At 40.6% G+C, this 21,985-nt stretch overlaps 1 protein-coding gene across 1 annotated transcript in view; it reads right to left on the reverse strand.

Moving 5' to 3' along the window:
• ctnnd2b (catenin (cadherin-associated protein), delta 2b) overlaps window positions 1-21,985 on the reverse strand; it is a 160,516-nt gene that overhangs the window by 95,257 nt on the left and 43,274 nt on the right. The window contains exon 3 of the mRNA XM_080486606.1: window positions 9,567-9,679. Coding sequence (XP_080342732.1) covers window positions 9,567-9,679 — 113 coding nt within the window. The remainder of the gene's footprint in view (window positions 1-9,566; window positions 9,680-21,985) is intronic.

Here is a 21,985-nt window from a genome sequence, read left to right on the forward strand (position 1 = left end):
ATCTTAAAACCTGGGGTTGATTATATGTAATGGGCACAGACATTTTTGGCACTTTTATGGACAGTAGTAATCGTTTGCCTTGTAAGCAATTCATTGAAAGAAATTGAGTCTACATACATTTGGAGATTATTTGAGACTGGAAATGTTGAAATATATTTGATTTAGGTCAATCTCACATTTAGCAACATACGAGTTAAAATGCTCAAATCTCAGGTCTTTCGGTGTTAAAAAGAAAATTAATAAATACAAATCAGTTTCTCAAACCAGTTTCTCCATGTTAAGTATGCAGGCCTACGTCTGTTTGCACTCAACGGATAATGAAATTCAATATTTGATCATGTTGAACCAACGAAACCTCTGAAACATGTCAGTCCATAATCACCATCAGAATTACCCATAATGTAATTAGGCCAAGTCACTGTGTATCAGGCTGATAAACTTGTGCGATAAATGTTTACCGAGCAGTTACAGAAGCTTCTGAGTTCACAGGACTTGGATACAGTGTTTGGATTAAATAAACCAGATAAATGTCGAGATTGTGTCAATGATCAAATTTACAGGCTTTAGAATTCCTTCTCAATTGCCCTCTGTAATGAGTCTGTAATGCATTTAGTACACAGCCGTATAATAAACTTCTCTATCTGTAAGTTTTTCATTTGCCTGCATTCTACAATAATGCACTACTTGACAGGCGCTCAGTAAAGCATGATCTGTGTATAATTACTGCAATAATGTGAAGCTACAACTTCAATTTGCTGCCATGGCAGAGCTCCTGCTTCTCTCTCTAACTGTTGTGTATCCGGCTCTCTCTCTCTCTCTCTCTCTCTCTCCTCTCTCTCTCTCTCTTCTCTCTCTCTCTCTCTCTCTCTCTCATCTTCTCTCTCTCTCTCTCCTCTCTCTCTCTCTCTCTCTCTCTCCTCTCTCTCTCTCTCCTCTCTCTCTCTCTCTCTCGTCTCTCTCTTCTCTCTCCTCTCTCCTCTCTCTCTCTCCTCTCTCTCTCCTCTCTCTCTCTCTCTCTCCTCTCTCTCTCTCTCTCCTCTCTCTCTCCTCTCTCTCCTCCTCTCTCTCTGTCTGCATCTCTTTAAAGCTTCAATTCACTGCAACGCACTACTTTACGTCATGACGATACATTAAGTATCTTTTAAATGCACATGTGACAGTTTCCATCTATTAGAATGAGCTTAAACTAATAAAGTCCATACAGACTTCGGCATTGTGTCTTATCTATGTTCCTTGCAACCACCAAATATAATGTAATTGAATGAAATAAATGTCGGAGATTTACTAAGTGAAAAACTCTGCATCTGTATATTCATGTTGCAGCAACAGAGAATTTATCTTGTCAGTTGCATCGCTATCATTTGTCTGCAATACATTGTACAAGAACAGATGTCAGCGTCTATTTCCTAACGAAAACAAAAGAATTGGATTCATGAATGCATATTTGTTGTCAAGGTCTCAGAATTTGTGATAGATGAATAAATACGCTAGGGTACGTGGTCAAGTGTGGAATGGATATGATCATTTTATCCGAATCCTATGTATCTTCCAAACTATTTTCTGATGAAACCTACACTTTTAGAGAATACTGTATTTCGGAGAAGTTAAATAAGTAATATTCCTGCACCCACGGGGGACTTGGGGGGGATTGGAACCGGGTGCAGACAGAGGGAAGAAACTAGATGAAAAAAAAAAAAAAAAAACTACACCACAGTTAGTTTTCTCCAAAATTGTCTGAAAAGTTCGCTGCAGAATAACAGGCTTTCAGCAGGTGTCGTGTCAAAGTCTGTTCCTGAGCTGATTTGTGTTTCTCCTCACCTTACCAACAACTCAACCAATCAGCGCCACAAAGCCGGAGACGAGTCGACCTGCGGACTGCAGAGAGTATCGCTATGAGTAACTGCTCTCGAACGGCAAACAGTCCTCCACACAAAGCAAAGTGTTTTGCATCGCCGCAGTGGCCTTTGCTCCCCTGCTTTCCGCCTCCTCTGCGACGAGTACTTTCATAGTGAAAAGTATGCAAATCTACACTAAAACGAACTAAGTAATAGTTCACTCCATTAAATAAACCTTGCATAACAAGAACCAAATCTGATTCCAGTGCATACAATTTACACCATAGCACGCAGGGGAAAGATGGAACGCGATCAAACTGAATTATTCTGTTCAGAGTAAGAAAAGTCACCCTGCAGGAACCTGATTCATGTAACACAAACTAAAAATTTTTTGTAATTTCAGCATAATTATTCAATTGCTAATATTATGACTGAAATCGTTGAATGTAGTTTTTAAAGGGTGGTTCAGTCCAATCTTGATCGGTAGTAAGGTTTTGTAGCTTTATCTGTATTCACGAGTTCCCATGTTCCCATGTGTGGGATGGGAACTGTTTTTTCATAATATTGATGAGTTGTATCTTAATTAGTAAGTAGTATTTTTTTTTCTTCTTTAATAATGTCCCCTATCAGTTGTAATAGTAAATTAACAAAACAAAAAAAAGTCACTCTGTGTACTGTTAAAATCGTCTGACAAAACTACTATTGTGAAATAATAATGCAGAAATGTTCTGTATTGAGCTGCAATGCATTCATGAGATTGCCTCTGCAGGTGAAGTCCCCCCCCCCCCCCCATATGCTCTGTAATGATCCTGTTTCAAAGAGGAGGTTTTTAAATTTGATAAAAATCGGGCAGTAGTTCTCAGTGGAGCTTGAGCGGTTCTGCAAACGATCTCCATTAGTGCATTTGTGCTGACGGGAGAACCCAAACACTGGGAGTTTAAGCTGGCAGCCGAGCGCTCTGACAGCTTCTGGGTAATAGGCCCTCGCTGGGCTCGCTAGATCGGCTGCTTTTTCCCCGCCAGAAGAATAGTGGTGGGACTCGCAGGGTGCTGTGGGGTACAGCCAATGCTAATGCTTGCGTATGCACACACACACACAGACACACAGATACACAGACACAAACACACACACACACACACAAGTCCTAGGCAAGCAAGCGGCATCAGATCCAATTACCAGACAAATGCGGCAAAGCAGTACGGCCAAACCAGGCAGACAAATAGCCGAGCCCGGGAGGTGGCTATCCGCTACCATGCTAGCAGAAAACTGCCATCTCCAGCTTCCGAGCGTGCGCTGGCCGTCAGAGGGCAATTTGGGTGAAGTGATAAACGGACTGCCGCCATGAAGCAGGCAAACAGTAGACCGAGGGAGGGACACCTACAGAGACGACACAGAGAGAGAGAGAGAGAGAGAGAGAGAGAGAGAGAGAGAGAGAGAGGCTGCTTTTTCTTTTTTATAAAGAGATTCTTCTCTTTTGATATTATAGGTTTCCAACACAGAGATCATTTACGCTTGATGTTGCAGGGTAACATCACATTCAAGTAAATATTTCAGAGCTTTTTTTATTTATATATATATTCTTGTTTCCATCTTAAAAAAAAAAAGATGCCGAGTCACTGAATACGTCACAAAGGTTTAGTCGACATCCAGTTCTGGGGAATAAAATTCAAATACCAGCTGGATCTTTCTCAAAACAGGGTTTCACAGAATTGATAGAATTTACATAATATACAGTATATATGTATATATACATGTTCTGTAAATTCTATCAATTCTGTAAATTATATACATGTTTTGAGAAAGATCCCGCTGGTATTTGAATTTTATTCCCCAGAACTGGATGTCGACTAAACCTTTGTGACGTATTCAGTGACTCGGCATCTTTTTTAAAAAAAAATTTAAGATGGAAACAAGAATATTTTCTTTGAGGGCCAACAAGAAGTTTAACGATAAGTGACAGACATTTTTATCTCTCTTTAGCTCCCATCAGCTCCCTCTTTGGTTAGAATAAGACCACCTCTTTTATATGTTCTGTATTCTCTCTCCTCCTGGAGTTAGTATTTCTTCTTCTTCATTAGTTGTTATTTTTTTCCACTCTGTAAGAATATTTGCAGATCTGTAACCCATTCAGCCTTAAGGGTAATTTCCACCCGAATAGACCCAAAATAAATCATTAATAACTCTGTATTTAAAAGGTTTCTATGCCCAATCTTGGTTTCTATGTCAGGGTAAGACATCACATATTGAATTTTCAGCATCAGGAAAGGAAAGGAAATTACTTTTACCTGTAATGAACAACTGACAAATGTTCATTAAAAAACATTTCTATTATGTAGATTTCAAAAAGGGTTAAGTTGGACCAGGTGCATTAAAGAAATATTTTATTATAATAATATTTAATATAATCTATTTTAATTATTATAAAAAAATTCAATATGAGAGAACACAATAGGACGTCATTATTTCTCTTGTTTTGATGATTTTGAATACAGGTGTTCTTTCTGATTTCCAAAGCTGAATATAAATTGTCCTGCCACATTACATTATGAAAACCACTCAACCACATCCATGTGTGATTATAATTATTGTATAAATATTATTATTATTAGTAGTAGTGCTAGTAGTAGTATTAGTAGTAGTCGTCGTCATCTATTATTACTAGAATAAATATTTAATATCATTTTGAAATATTGAAAATCATCACAGAGACAGAACGGTGATGCTTATTTCCAACACTTGTTTTCTGTAGAGCCACGAGAATATGTGACAAATGATCCCTTTGCAGCCATACCACTCAGGGCGGACTGGTCCTTTAATTGATGAGGGAACATATGCCTCGCTCTCCTTTGTGCAGACTCGGGTTGAGTGATAGAGAGACACACACGCTCACGCAACCATGGTGGATTTGGGCTTTTTGAAGTGATAAAAGCAGCGGCGGCGGCGGCAGCAGCATATGCCCCAGCAGACAAAGTGACCTGTGGTGACTGATTAAGACCAGAAACAAAGGCAGAGCTGAAGAAGACATTAGCACCTCTGAAAGTCTTTATCTTGCACGCCACAACAGGAGCAGTTTCTTGAACTGCCAGCACCCCCGCAGCCACATGGCCACTCTTAACACTCATTCATATTTTAATGCTTTTTCTTTCACCTATCTGTGGAGGGAGAGATTTTCATTACATTACAAACTTCATCGCTCACACTTCACTTGAGATGGCAAAAAGGCAGGCCGACAGAAAAGGCGTCTAACTTTACATACAGGTCACATATTAACCTCACATATTTTGTCTTGTCTTAAGTTACTAAATGTGATGCCAAGAGTGGATGAAAGAAAAACCTCTAACTGAGCAAAGGGCTCCACAGCCCTCATAGTCAATGGTAATACCACCATTGGTCATGACGCCCCTGAGGCTGAAACTCTGAATCGGTGGTAATGTGAGTATAAAAAAAGTGTAGAGCTGTTGCTTTTGGAAAGACACTGAGATTGCATGTGAAGGATTCATCCAACAAACACTCATCCAGTCTGCAGTATCACACACCCATTCTCCAAAACTTTCTTGATTATTCCACAGATTAACAGGATTAAGATTAATTACCATCCAAGTGATGCATTTAATATGCAGTTTAATTAGTTTTTTAGCCAAAAAAACATGATTCAGTAGCTCATTTAGTCTTTTAAAAACAATAATGAATAGAGAAGATAGAACCACTATGATTCTGCTTTGAGAAAATAACGCACTTTCTTTTGTCATTTCTTAACCACAGGGCAACATTTTTTACTTCATGTTCAATCAATATATTGTTTTAGGAAAAATTACATAAAATAACATTCTGCTGTTTGGTGCTCTTTATTTTTTTCCCTCTTACAAAGATGTTGGTGTATGTAAAAGTACACAAGGCAAAATGCTGCAACAGCCACTATTAAAAAAATATCCTGCTGTGAAATAGTAAAGTGTTGTTGCAGGATATTTGTATAAAAGCGTGCTTCCATACAACGTGCATACTGGTCTTGCGAAACAAAGAAAACGGGAATAAAAGACATTTAATTTTACATTTGTGGTGACGGCATCACAAGTCGAACAATTAAAAACCATGGTGATCTTAATATTGGATGCAATAATTATTATTATTATTATTATTACTATCAAGCATGAAAGACCATCATTAATGGGATTTAAAACTTGTAAACTTCCACTTACAAGCTTTCACTTCCATAACCTTTAAAGTCCACAAACCCAATATTTATGAAAATGGAACAAACAAAAATACAGTGAGATACGTTTTCTTTTGTAGCTTCAAGCACCGATTCATTTAACTTTCATGAAATACTGAGAGCAAAATGGCAGAAAACCCGCCTAAAAACACAACTCCATCCGTCTGCTTACATGCCAATTCTTTATCTCTCCAGAACAAGCGGTGATGAATAAATCTATTCAGAAGTAGCACTGCTAATGTTTGACTGGTCGTCAAACAATAAATCTTGTGCGCTTTCAGCGCCACAAATCCTCCTGCACGTCGCTGGAGCGGACTGGTGTGTTTTGCCAAACCATTTGTCCATTTAGTAATTACCTCAGAGTCAAACAAAGTGGCTGGCCTATAAAAAGCGACGAAAGACTGTGTTGTTCACGGGGCGCTGTGCTGCTCGCTAAATAATAAACCCATCTAAACGGGTTAGCAACATGGCAGCATTTATTCCATCTGTGCGCAGCTGGCTGATGAAGAGCGGGAGGATTTTCTTGGACTTCACACCTCTTCCATCCCTTGTTGCGGCCGTTTTAAATTGTCGCCCTCGACGCAGCCCTTGTGACAGCATCGGCGAGCTAAATGCATGCATCGGTTAATTAGTCCCGTGAATGAATTGGCTTTAGACCGTCTTCCTGCTCTTTGTCGAGTCCACCCCTCAAATTGAAATGAGAATCACAATGCGGGCCGATGAGTAATTAGTCTGAGACGGACGGGATCCCCACTCGCTTAGCAGAATCAAAGAGGGGAAGAGATGATGGATTGCGTGCCTCTATTGGGGAGTGTGTGTATAGGAGAGGGAGTTAGCCGGAGAAACGGAGGCAGAGGCTTTAATCGTGTTACACTGTCCTGAGAGGCTGGCTGAGTGTATTACCGCTATTGTGTCAGGAGTGCCGTTTTGACGCTGCGACCGGTAAGGAATGTGTAGAGTGTGTTTTGTCGAGCCCCGGAGCCGAGATGAGGCTCAGGTCCAAACTCAATCAGCAGCGGCTGCACATTGTGTACCGCTTTTCTTTTTTTTTCTTTTTTTTTTCTTTTTTTAAACCTCCCATCCCGAAAAAATAAGAGAGGCCCGAGCATCACAATGGCTGTGACAGCTGCACATTGTTTGATTTCTAATGCGCGGAAACATTAATGAAGATGTAGGGTTTGTTCTGAGTGCCATCAGGCCTGAGCCAAAAGTCATTCAAACTCCTGTAAGCAGCTGCTTTTATCAGCACAATACTGATGGCGAGGACATTTTTACGATTTTTATTAGCAATTCTATGACAATGAAATTTCAGATAATTTGCTCCAATGAAGGAGAATATTTCAATGTTTCACATAAGTTTCTGTTTTTACGTAACCAGTGATGGAGCTAATATCATTTTATGAATTCACATCAACTCTATATTCCATTAGCCTTTGCTTCATTTCAAAGTTAAATGCATGTAGGGTGACGTGACCACAATTCCAATATAGCTCTCAGAGTAAATGTGCGACTTTTTGTTAATTTGCAGTAAAAGGCTCCAGGACTGATCCACTCCTCAGAATTCCACCTACCGAGTGTTTTCTGTGCCGTTTCTGATTAAGAAGAAAGGAGGGAAAAAAAAGTAACACATTCTAAAGCGTAATTGTTCCATGTTGTCGTCACCTCACAGTTGTTACTCTGCATTTAATTTGAACCGCAAAAAAATTACTGGTAATGAGGTCGGCCAAAGAGAACATGATTGCGGGTATGAATGCGTGTGAAAATCCGGTGAGTAAAACAGCCGCTCAAGTATTCTAAACAGGCGGATTGAGCGTCTTCTTGAAAGATAAAGGTGCCCAGGACACATTGGATGAAATGAATTCATGTTGTGAGGAAGCGACGGAGATGAAACACAATGCAGCTCTAAAGCGGTGGTGATTTCTATTTAATTCACTTTCGAGTGATCCGTGAATATACCTTCACTAAGTGGTTTGCATTGTGAGGAAGATTCTACCTTCATTTATTTTCACGTACAGCTTGAATTCATGTTTCCACTAAATAAAACTAATTATCACCCGTCTGTGGTTCCCAGCCGCTCTGTTAAGCGCTTTTATTATCTTTCAGGTCATTGTTTTGGATTTTAAGCTGAAACTATTGGGTTCAGTCGGCATGAAACACACGAATAAAGGCTAACATTCCTTTGGGAGTTCAAGATGCCTAATCTAACATTTGTTTAGTAGGAGGAGGACCTTGAGGGCTCCTGTGTGATTTCAGCAGTCTTGTAAGACTGTTGGAAATCTGCCAAACTCGAGTTCTGGTGATCGTGGTTTTGGTTGTCACTTCACCTCCATTAGCAGCTGCAGCTCGTAGCAGCAGTCACAGTAATGACACAGCAGTTGTAAACATTTCTGGTAGTGTCAGAAAATGATCTTAGTCGGTTTGTGATCATACGACAACCACACATTTTAAGCCACGATCAAACAAATATCACCACGACCGTCCATCTTTCGTCTGAGATGCCAGAATCACACAGTGCATCGCCGTCGTCACAGGATAATAATGTATTTTAATGTTTAGGTGTAGCATTTAAGGGTTAAAAATAAAAAACAAAACAAAAAAACATTTATGTTGCTTTGAATGTGATTTCCATTAGTAGCTCGCTGTGTCTGGCTCATAAGGTTGAGCTATGGCTAAAAGTAACTAGGTCATACAACTTTGAACTCTATATAAAGATTGAATACATCCTTCAAAAGTAAAGCAGATATGAGTTATTTGCCCCACCATGGCAATACAGTAAGAAATGAAACCCTCCAGCAGAGAGAAAAGAAACTATCGATATGTGTCATGAGTAATGTTGTGAATGACATCTGATCTGAGTGAAATATGTAGTAACAGAGTAGAGATTTGTTAACCCTCCATTTATAATATATATTCCCAATTGTAATTATAACTACGACTACTCTGATTGCATTATACAAACATTGTAATGATTACTTATTGATGGTATACCACTTATATGATTCATCTGTGTGCGCGTTGCTCGACAGCATCGCAGCAAACCAGAATACTAAACACGACTTTAAACAACGATGGTCTACTTAAAGAGGAAATAACAGTATGAATGCATATAAATACATGGTGTAGCCCTACCACATAACTGTGTGGGTAAGAGAGGGATAATAATCTGGTGCGCCACAGGAACGCAGCAACGTAGTTTCCTCAGAGGTCAAAACAGAAAAAATAAATAAATAAATTGTATTTGAGCTCCTGATTCCAGCACACAGATACATTTTGGCCTCAAATCAAGGAGAACAGCTCCAATGTAAGCAGCTGTAAAGCCAGTCACCTGCAAGAGCACAGCTGACACATGCAGGTAACGTGCACAGGAGAGGATCTGACAGGTGTGAGACACACACACACACACACACACACACACACACACACACACACACACACACACACACACACACACACACACACACACACACACACACACACACACACACACACACACACACACACACACACACACACACACACACCTGATGCTAGTCATGCTTCCAGTTTCAGAGCCAAGCTTGCATCTCTCCAGCTGACTGGCAACAATCTGTCGTTCGGCTTCCAGCTCCCTGGTCAGACGTTCAAACTGCAACTCCTGAAGAAACAGAGAGGAGGAGGTGGAGAGAGGAAAAGAAAGGGAGACAGAGAGAGAGAGAGGGAGAGAGGGAATTGGTCAAAACAATCTGCTTATTTATTTACTGTTACATTTACAGTCATCCTGAACGTTATTCTGGCGCCACTGTCTCTGACACATTTTTTATTGTTGCGAAATGGACTCTACAGTCTGTGATGGGAAAACAGGCCAGACATGGTTGTGTCTGCCAGTTTCTCACGACCAGATATTCACTGAGAAGACTTTGACATGTTGCAAAACTGTGACACCAAACAAGCGATCTCCAATGTGGAATTTTCTTTCCTGCTCAGATAAAAGCTCAAAGAGTTTGCGGGAGGGAGCACAATTTTAACTTTCAGAGGACGTGTCAGGTATTCAGATGAAAGAATAAGTTTAATGTTTGTCTGAGAAATCATCCGTACAGTGATATTGTGTGGAAATGATCATGTGTGTAATGAGAAGCGATTGCCGGTCCCATCTCCAAAGGTAAGGGCTCAATCTGGAGTGGAAGTGGAATATACCTGCAGAGAACCTCATTCATGGAGTCATTCTGGGATTAAATGGAGAAAACGGAAGTCCTCCGAGAGGGTTGGAAGAAAAACAATAGAATGACTGCAGGCACTCATAACTGAGAGGAGTTTCAGAGGGAAACATAAACTTGTTTTGAACCAACGTTTTATACATTTTAAGGAAAACTGCTTTTTTAATTGACCATCATTAACGAAAATGTCAATGAATGAGCAAATCCTTCTTGTTACTGCCTTTCACAGTAATTATCCAAGTTTGTGATTATTGAATCATCACAAGGTCACAAGTGAAGGTGATGCTTTTGTTTGCTTTTTGGCTTCATTTAAACCATTTTTAGTCAATTCATACATTTAAATCAATGCATTAGATATTTCTTATCCACCATCAGACATACTTAAACCCTAATTTAATCCCTGAGATAAATAGAAATTAACTTTTCAGACTCAGTTAAGTCAGCTGGATGTGCTATTTAAAAGCAATGTGATTAATAACCTATCTAATGTAACTAATTACCGAATGGCTAAAACAACCAAGTGTTGATTATAGTATTTGTCTCTCGCGCTGTGATAATCACCTATGAGTAAACATCACTGATTTTACTGATTTGCGCAACAACAAAACAAAGAACAATAATAATGATGACTGTCACAAATAACACAAGGAAGACAAGACTTTGAAACTTATTTTAGCATTACGATTTAGATCCTAAAATTGATTAGAATATGTCTTGTAGCGCCAGAGAACTCGAATCCTCATTCCCAAGAATGGTTTTTGAATAAAGAGCTATTCTCAGCAAGATCTGAGCTCCTCATGAAACAAGCAAGTGACAAAAATGTGACACATACAGTGCATAAACTATATTTATAGATTTAATATATTTACAGCCAATCTCCATAGGAGAAATAAAACCTTTGAACAAACTCCTTTATGCTGAAACAGTAACTGTACAAGACCAAAAAGGCCCTGATGAAACCAAAACACACTTTGTATATATTCATGAAGCAGCAGAGAGTCGTGTTTTTTTTCTGGTTTGTGCAAACAACAAATGAAGAAGTAAAGACTTCATTCAACTTTTAACATCTGCAGTGACCTGAATAAAGTAAGAAAGTCTATTGATGCTATTTAGGGCAAGCGCACGGTGCATATATTCCGATGAGAAGCACCGTGCTGGTCCATGGGAGCCTAAATGTTGATGATGCCTGAGGCAGCTCCAGGCTTCCTCCCATAATGATACAGTTTGATTATAATGAATCATTAATGTAATAAGTTAACAAATCAAACTGCAAATTTCACTGTAATTATGCACCATCTTCTCGTCATCAAGGCTGACTTGGGACACACACACACACACACACACACACACACACACACACACACACACACACACACACACACACACACACACACACACACACACACACACACACACACACACACACACACACACATATAGAAGCATGGCTTTCATACATGTGGGCACGTAACAACAGACACATAAATGAATTTGCATTGATTCCGTTGGTCACTGTTTGGTGCATTGCTGATGTGTGCCATGGTGAATATATAGACTCACTAACCAGTGTTGCATTAAACTTCCTATTGCCGGTCACAGTTGAGTGCTTTGCGCAGCAGATGCATGTTGTACATGTCCTGCAGGGACACACTGAGTACATTTTACAAGCAGTTGCGAAAGATATGTTGATGTTAACATGGGCTGGGTTGCAAACTCTTTTGCCGACGAGTATTACTAAAAGGCACAGGAATCTTCCCAGCTTCAGCACAATGATACATGGATGTGTTTACACTGCAGTAAGGACTTTCTGTCCCTACTGCAACACTGCTGCTCCACAGACTGAGGAAAGAAATCCCCACCTCTGCTGACTTGGTCATATTTACTGTGCAGGCCATGAATCATATTTTAAATGAAGGGAAAACAAAAGCTGACATCTTTTTAGTGCCGAAGGGTAAAAATAAAAGGAACCAATCACCCACCAGAGGCACACAGATGACTTCAGTGTCGATGATTTCATTACTTTAAGGTGAATCTGAAGATAAAAACCACAATCCTCTGATGCCCATAGACTCCAACTATTGGCTACAGAGGTACTAGAAAGCAGCTTATCTCATTTACATCTCAAACACTACAACATGCACAGAAACTGCACAGTTCCCTCGGTATGATCTGACTTTTCACGCAAAATCAGTCTGCACACACTAATCGGTTCGTGCTCCGAAAAGGAAACGTGAAAAACACAAACCTACTTTGAGGCAACATCTCAGAAACATTAAAGGTGTTTTGTTGTTGTTTGTAAGCTGGGAGCATAAAGTGGCAGCCGGAGACCGCTGACTAACCAGCTTGATGGCGAGCCGTGAGAATTCAGATCTAAGTCTGTTTTAAAAACTGCCAAACAAAAGCAACGTCTCCCTCCTTTTTCCCACCCTGCCCCTCTCCGATCTCTGCCTCCCTCCAATTCAGGGCTGACAGGCAGACACCTGTTACTGCAGAGAAAGAGGCAGCCACTATGATGGAATCTACTTAGGGAGAAAAAACTTCCCCGGCGCAAACACTTAGAAAGATATTAATACAGCTACAAGGGAAAAAAAAGGACCGTAAGCAGTGAGGTCACGTACCTTGACAACGACCATACTTCACAGACAGACACAAAAACACAAGGCATCCCACATTTCTCTGCTCCCCTCTGGTCAAAAAGCAACAACAACGCTCTGGCTCCCTCCTCCAAACACTCGTCTGTCCTGGGTCAGGACACAGTGAACGACAGAGAGGCAGAAAGAAAGACAGAGAGAAAGAGAGACCACAAGTGTCACTTGAGCTGACTGCAACTCAGCCTCTCTCTCTGCCCCCCCCCCCCTCTCTCTGTCTCTCTCTCTCCCTCCCTCTCCCTCTCTCCGGGGCCATGCAGCACATACGCAACACACACACAGTGTTCACTCAGGCACAAAGGTCCCCATGGCAACGGAGCATTTAGAAGCCCCGTGGCATTATTTATGCAACGTTGCATCACAATGGGCCCTCCCACCGGCCGACCCTGCCAAAAAAGCCCGCCGCTCTCCAGTCACTCAGTGCCTCGCTCTCTTTCTCTATCTCCCTCCCTCCCTCTTTTTCTCTCTGACCAGACCATCTGCAACCACCCTCCCTCCCTCCCTCCCTCCCTCCCCTCTTCCACCATCACTGAAAAGCAAGAAGAGATTCTGGGAGGGGGGCAAGACAGACTGAAGATGGAGACAGAGTGAGACGGGCGAGGGGGAGCGGGGGGGGGCATACACACACACACACACACACACACACACACACACACACACACACACACACACACACACACACACACACACACACACTAAACAGAAGAGTCATGCATACACTCAAACATGCCTTCACACACAAGTTCTGCTTTTCCTCAATGAAATCGTACAGACCGAGAAAAGAGATACAAAGACCATATGAGGACAACAAAATAAATTCCAGCACACACACACACACACACACACACACACACACACACACACACACACACACACACACACACACACACACACACACACACACACACACACACACATCCTACACATGGGACTATCGACGGCTAACATCTGTGCTGACTAACAATGCAAACATGCAAGGGACCATTTTTTTTGCCTTTTCACTGCAATTTGATATTTAATTTATTCTGTAACCCCCAAAAAGTCAAGTAGGAAATCATATCATTTCAAGGGAATAAAAAATATGTTTCGATTTGCTAATTATAAGGCAAACTTTTCTGATCTGTGATGTGAGAAGTTGACTCATATGAATATCAAACTCTAAAAACGGATTTCATTTCAGCAGGATGTCCACAATGTAACCAAATGATGCTTTGAAGCTCCCCAAACAGATGTAATTACTTTATATTATATAGTTTCTACTGCTGAATCAGTAACCAAGCAAACCATAATGGAAAGCACTGCAGCAATATTTAATCAAACGGCCCCCATTAGAAAGCAAATTGTGGGATAAGGCTTGAGGTGAAAAGCAGGCAGTGCCTCATACCCAGATGCAATCTGGCTCAAAACTTGAATCCATATCCTCCAACAGGTGCCAGTCACTTCCTACGGACATGCTGCTCTGTGGAAATGCCTCCAGCCCCTGGTGTCTTTGTTTTCCCTCCTGTCACTCGTCTACCTCGTCTCTCTTAAAATGGCTCAAAGCGAAGCAATTACGACAGCCCAGCACATGACTGCGTCCATGCAAAGCACCAGTCGGTAGTTTGTTTATTCAAATTTAGATTGACTCAGTTTACATGGCTGTTCAGCTACAGGCAGGCTGACCACAGCTATAATCGTAGAGATAAGATGGGCATTTTGGCTAAAACTAGAAGAATCAGCTGCATTTACTCAGCGCTTCGGTCTGCAACTCTGAGGGAGAAAGGAGATTATGTGAAAAGACAACATCTCTGAATTACAAATCAGTTTAGCCAAAAAGAAATTCAAGATTGAAGTAGAGATTGTGTAACATGCAAGGACTTCCATGTTTTCCTACACTGTACAAAAACACGTGTTGTCAATGAAAACCGTGTTTGAATAAACAATAAATCTAAGTCTTACTTTATAATTACAGTCACCTTTTGTTCAAGTGCTGTGGCGCATATCTTATTATTATCTTACAAAAGAAATGAGGAAAATTATACAATTTTTAATTAGTTTTCTGCTTTCTGGAATGGGACCTGGGGGTTGTCGAACCAACACTGAAAAATATTATAATCTGATTTCATTATCAAACTAAAGTAAGTAACCAGAAAAAGTCTTGGATTGAAAAGGATGAAGTAAAAGTAAAATTTCTTCCTTTTCTCTTAAAAAAATAAAAAAAATAAAATAAAAATTCCAGTTAATTTCCTGTCAATCAAGTAATTATTTAATCAACATGCAATTCTGGCCGTCCACACACCAACTGGTTTCTCGGCATCTGGGGAGATAATGAGACTGCCTTGTGACAGTCCTGAAGCCCCCCCGAGGAGGATTCAGTCATTACCTTTGTGGTCATTGTCGTTTTCCTTGAAACTACAGGTTTTGAAAATTATATTTCATTGAACTGTAATAATTCCTTCTGACCATCATTACAGCAGAGGCAGGCCTCCAACTGTTTACATCCGAGAGAGAGAGAGAGAGAGAGAGAGAGAGAGAGAGAGAGAGAGAGAGAGAGAGAGAGAGAGAGAGAGAGAGAGAGAGAGAGAGAGAGAGAGAGAGAGAGAAATCATAGCTTGATAAGCAATTAAGAGTAAAGGACAACAATTAAGTGTCTTAATGAGCAGGTTTCCCAATCAAGTGTTTGTCAAGTGATTGCATTACTAAAGATTCAGATCCAAGTTGAGTTTCATAATGGAGACAGAGAGAGAGAGAGTTGGTGTGCTTACATGGCCAAACTGGCTACTGACATTCCCATTAAAGCCATTCATAAAGTAAAATAAATGAGTGTAAGACAGTGGTGGGCTTTGTGGGGCGCAAAGTTGCATTGTGTAAGTGTGTGTGTGTGTGTGTGTGTGTGTGTGTGTGTGTGTGTGTGTGTGTGTGTGTGTGTGTGTGTGTGTGTGTGTGTGTGTGTGTGTCCTAGCTGGTGCAGTCTCCCCCTCTCTCTAGTGTAAAGTGGTTTAATTGTGCCCTGTGGTGTCTGCTTGGCATTTAGACGTTTCAGACAGAAGGGCTGTTGGATGAGAAAATGTCACAGAGACTGTATAAACTCAGATCGCTGCCGTCCCAAGCTATTGTTACAGGACGGAGAATTATTAGGTACATCGAGCTCGTAACAAAACTGTCCTGAAGGCGCAAGGCAAACAAGCCAACATAGAGATGTGTGACAGACAGAAAGATAGGGAGCATGAGCGCATGGACAAATAACCGAGAGAAGGAAAATATTTAAAGAAATTTAAAATTCTCTGGGTGCTCATTATGTGTTCATCCCCAGCCAGACAGTTTCGTCTCGATTTCCGATAACTACGGCTGGTCTCGCCTCCCTACTCGACACCGTTGCCGTTCTCAATTCATGCGTTACTCGGTTTTAAGCGCATGGTAGGGGATATAAATTATGAACAACTCTGAAATATTCAGATCGCCCCGTCTTTGTTGAGCTCATTCCGCGACAAAATAGGAAAACAGTTCAGCCGGCATCAAGGTGAAATTGTTTATTCAAACTGCAGCAAATGAAAGCCTGAAGGATGTTGAAAGCTCAAGGCCACGACACGGAGGTAAATACCTAAAGGCGAAGAGTTCTCTGGAGTTTTCATGACATTGATGCTTTAATCACATTGAAACACCTTGTGGGATTGTTATTTCTGTCACCGTTTGTTGCCTGTTGCTGGGAGGATTGCCAAGCGGGCATTCTTCGTCTTTCCTCCCGAACAACAACAAGGGAGAGGAAAAGACCACAATGTATCTTCAGGTGCAAAGGAAGAAGCATACAAGGCTTTTTCCTCATAAAAGCTTGGCCTTGAATTAATTAGGTGCGTTCAATAAAAAAAAAAAGAAAAAGAAAAAGAAGAAGTACAAAGACTTGGAAGACTTGGGGAGAAAAAAAATCACAGCAGGACTTGTTTTATCTGCATCCTCGTCTGTACTCCTGCAGCAAATAATCAGTTGCGGCCCATGCAGAGCTCCAACCCAACAGTCCGCATCCAGCCAAGTACAGCCCAAAGGACCCCAAGTGTTCTTGCTCCACTTGTTATTATCAAGGACGCTCGGGGATCTGAGCTCTGTTGACGGGAATTCATGTAGACACAGCTGAAACAATTAATCCGGCAACCAACTAATTCCGCTGAGAACTGTTTTGATGAATGATTTTGATCATCTGAGTTGAGACTGCAACTGAAGGTTTTTTTTCAGACAAAGAACTTTAATCAGCAAAAGTCCAGTTTTCAAAGTCGACAACAAGTCGGTGACAGTCAGCAGGGGGATTATTGCGTAAAGATGAGGACCGTGGCGATCCATCGCGGACACTTACCAAGGACCCCATTACCACTTGTCGTGTTGTATACGTGAAAGAAAGTGTTCCACGCTTGCATACACAGATTTGATGGTCAGTCAAAAAGTACTGATCATGCCGTTTCTGTTTGACATTTGTGCAGGCATTTCCAATCAGTCAGAGGTAAGGAAATATTTTCTGCGCCAGACCTTTAGAGACAAATATGTTTGATATTACATTACTATGATTGTGATTTAATGACTACATTTTTTAGATATGTAACATCTCTTGTAGGCTAGCGGTCGCAAATTCATTCTTGCAGAAGAACTGACCCATCTGGTGCGTCAAGGTATATCGTGTGAAAAACAATTAATTTATTGATGCTGGAACTGTGCACTAATTAATTATTATTTTTTTAATTCTGAAAGAAGTGAGTTACTTTGACCAAGGACGGTTGTTAATATGCACTTTCTGAGGGGTCATCTGTTATTCTAGCCAATGCAGGATCATTAAAAAAAAAGAAAAAAAAAAGACTATGATCAACCAGAGCCCTCAGATTGAGAGCTGAAGAAATTCCTTATTATTCCTCTACAGAAACTTTCATACCCCTTGTGGTCTAAGATTTTGCTCCACTTTATAAACTCAGTGACCTACATGTGGAACGAGCTCCCTGAAGAAAGGCTCCAGTTCAGACACTGAGATGATAATCTCAGCTTCAGTTTCTTTATTATATGTCATTTAGATCACACGATTCCACACCAGTTGCTTTTCTTATTTACCATTAGGATGTTCAAAGGCTGGTTTCATTTCAAATTGACATTAAAAAAGTTTTAAATAAATCAAATTCTGAAAACGGAGACTTTTGAAATAGTTAAAGAGAAGAAATACAGAAAAAAACATTACAGTGAATCATCTTCCAATAAAACTTGTGGGAGGAATATATGGGGAATAAAAATGGTGATAAGACAGAAATATCTCACACAGTACGCGAGTATAAATCCCAGTTCAGGTCACGTTGCTGACTCTTCCTCTTGTTAATGTAATGAAATAATTTGCATCCACCGCTAGACTGATGCTCATCAAATTTCAAGTTTGCTATCTTTCCATTTGCAGTGTCAGCCATCTGCTCATCCTCCTGCATAATGCAGCACACCACAAGTCAAGTCTGGAGCGCTGGACTCTCTCTCTTTCTCCTCTCACACACACACACACACACACACACACACACACACACACACACACACACACACACACACACACACACACACACACACACACACACACACACACACACACACCCTTGTCAATCCCCGGTCACACACTACTTTCTGTCTATGGCAGGCAGCACAGAAAAAAAAGAAAGAAAAAAAAGTTGACAAAGAGATTGAACTGCCAAATGTAACAACCCCTTGGCACGGTGCTACCCACAATGCATTGCTCCGTCTCCCTTGTCACTACAAGCTACATAAAGTTAACAGCCACCCTGTGCAAGGAGTGAAAAACTCACAAGTAGGCAAATATCTCTTATATGGACTCAGATTTTCATTGTTTTTCATAAATGTCTCCTTCTAACAACGACTTGCTGTTGGTGGCTTGGCAAACATAAAAAATCCAACAAGCCAGACTAGAGTTTATATGTGAGCATGTGGAGCTGCATTGCACACTAAATCTACCCAAATTTATCTACCAACACCACAGGCCAAGCATCAACTTATTAACTCACTGTATGAGTCTCTTGATCTTGCCTCATAAGAAGAAATGTAAAATTCCTCATATTTTCTTTGTTTAGTTTTTTAAGGGACTTTGCATATATTGTCTTGATATGTCTATCAGCTGTTTAGGAACAAATAGGTACTTTATGATTATTCTCTATTTGACTATTCTACAGTTTTATACTTATCAAACACATATTTTAAAGACCAGCTAAAGGAATTTCGAAGTATTCCATTGTGAGACTATAGATCTTGGGGTTGCGGGGTGGTTAGCACTCTTGCCCCTCAGTAAGAAGGCCATGTGTTCAAATACCTGCTGGGCCTTTCTGTGTGAAGTTTGCATGTTCTCCCAGTGTGTGCATGGATTTCTTCGGCAGTACTCCGGTTTCCTCCCACAGTTCAAAATAGTTAGATTCTACTCTTTCACTTCTATGATCGAAGCTGTGATTCTAAGAAGGTTTTCAGTTGATGACTTCCGTAGTCCAATGGAAGAACCTGCCCTGGGGTTATAAAAGGGCCCTTGTCATGAGCAGCAATGCAACAAAACCCCAGTATCAGCTGATTATGCCTTAATGAAATGATAGATTTGATGGTATAACCGCCAATCTGCCACAAGTGTTGACTGAAAGGTCACCAGGCACTGCAATCAGGTGGAGGGGTGGGGTGGGGGGGGGGGGGGGGGGGGGGGGGGAGGTTTGGTTTGTAAGCAGTGACTTTGGTATGAATACAAACAACAGCTGCACCACTACACTGGAGAAGTGAACCAAATTGTCATCTTTGCTCTCATCCTGAGTCTTTCTCTGACTAGAAATAACAAGTCCGTTGTAGACAGTGTTTTCAAATGCCAATACTCTTCTAGAGAGACTGAGGGAAAGGACAGAGAGAGAAGAGGGACAATTCCTTCTTTTTCATCCTTTAAATTTTGCTTTCCCGTTTTTCGCATGCCCTCTTCCATTACTAGTTAAACAAAAGTTCAATCCATTTTGAAAACCACTTCCTGTGAATATCCAACTGTGTTGTGAGTTTTGAAGAGAACCAATTTAATGAGTTAGCCGATGCCAAACAAATCTTAATTAATCCTTAATAAACAAATGATGAGCGTAGTTTTGAGAAGGGGAAAAAAGAAGCAATATTATCAAAAGACTGCGGCCTAAAAACACCAATAAAAAAAGGTAATGAATCATCAAGATTGAGAACAATTAATAATGGGGTGATTGTACCCAAACTGCTAATAACCCTGCCTTTTACTGTTGCATGTCAGCAGTAAAGCATTTGCAGGAGTAGACGACAGCTTTGCTAAATATGTGAGTAATATATATTAATGTACAATACAGTACAATACACTTCGGTCCGTGTCACTGCCTGTACGTGAAAAGGCAGAACAGAGGACAGGAATGTATAACTTCAGCCGGCTAAACTGTTTTTAATTTGGACTCGGATGAGTTGTAGGTCAGATCCTGAAGAATCGGTTTTCTACTGTACTGCCAATTAGAGTGAACTATTCCACCGAGCACCATGAAACACAATAATTATCCAGTGGCTGAGAAGCTGCAGAAACATCACAACCAGCCAATAAAGTTAAATTAATTACCATCAGAAAAACCTGGCAGATTTTCGTCTTTCCTCTTTGTGTTGGTTACTGGCATCACTTCGGTTTCCTCCTGCATTTGGTTATTTCCTCCTTTCATGCATACGTGAATGCGTTCTCTTGTTTTCTCCACTGACAACATCCCCTCTCAGTTGTAACTCACGCAGCAACGCTACTGTTGCATGTAAAAACACGGCAGGAGGTCATGTTGCCAGCATGATGGAAATGAAGGTACGACCTGTAATATGATATGAATTTGTTCCAGTTATGAAATGAACAGAACAAGAGTACAACAGAACAACGACGGTAAGCTTTCAGCTGGACCACCATCTAAGACAGTTTAATTGTGGGCTTGCTTTGTGTGATTGCGTTTTTGTGTTTGTAAAATTGTTATGAGCCGGGGAAAGTCACGACTGGGAAAAAAAAAAAAAAAAAAGTCGACTGCAGATCACAACAATCTTTTAATTATTGTGGCTCTGTATGTAAAAAAAAAAAAAAAAAAAAAAAAAAACTCAGCTGCAGTGTAGCTGTCACTGGATAAATGTTCAATGTGTCACATATTATCCAATATTATAAACCTGTTAAGCAGTAGCAAAAAACTCTTGCAGAGAAACAACCTGTGACAATTTCTGGAACTAGTTTCTGTCTATTATTCCAAATTAATTCTGAAATCTTATAACATTATATTACATATTAAGCATCTTAATTTTCTTTCGAGGCAATTAAATGTTATATAAGCATAGCAAAACAAGAAAATACAATCGAAAGACTATCTAAAGTATCGCTTCATTTTTTTTTAACATTAATATTGTTTGACAAGTCTTCAGCTGTGCTGTGAAGATGCATTTGGTATTTAAGGCAAAATGACAGCAGCAGCATGTAATCACAATGGTAATTAAAGCTGCAAGCAGCATTGAACAGGTCCTTACACACCCACGCATGTTGAAACGTGGTCCATTCCGAGGTTTTGTGCACATCAGAGTGCAAAGGAAAGATGCGCTAGCAATATGACTCAAAAGTGCAAAAAATTAAAACATTTCTGACAATCTGTTGGCATAGATCCCCCACTCCCCCTCCGCTCAGCAAAACCTCAAGTCAGAGTTTCTATGTAAAAGACCCTGTGTAAGATTTCTCAGTGGGGCACCACTGGGGGCCGGCAGGTCACCGCAAGACCCGTGTGTCTGTCTGACCACGGACACGCCCCTTTGACGAAAAGCCACAGTTTTGACCGTGAGTAATCATCAAAATATTTTACACTCACGTCACAACATTTAAGGTTATTACGATCAAGTTGTTAATAATAACACAGACAAATGTAAAACATGATCCCTCCAGTTTCCAGCAGGTGGCACTATGTCTGTTAATGTATATTGGCATATGGATTTGATCAGGTGACGACTTTGATCACGCCTGTAAAGTTTTAGGCCCATTGCAGCATGTAGAGCAGCGTTACAGCCTGTTGTGAACCGCTGAAGGAGGACCGTTGTACATACAGACCAAATGTTGGGTCATTT

The sequence above is a fragment of the Lipophrys pholis genome (genome assembly GCF_963383615.2).
Source record: "Lipophrys pholis genome assembly, chromosome: 1".
In the NCBI taxonomy this organism is placed as follows: Eukaryota; Metazoa; Chordata; class Actinopteri; order Blenniiformes; family Blenniidae; genus Lipophrys; species Lipophrys pholis.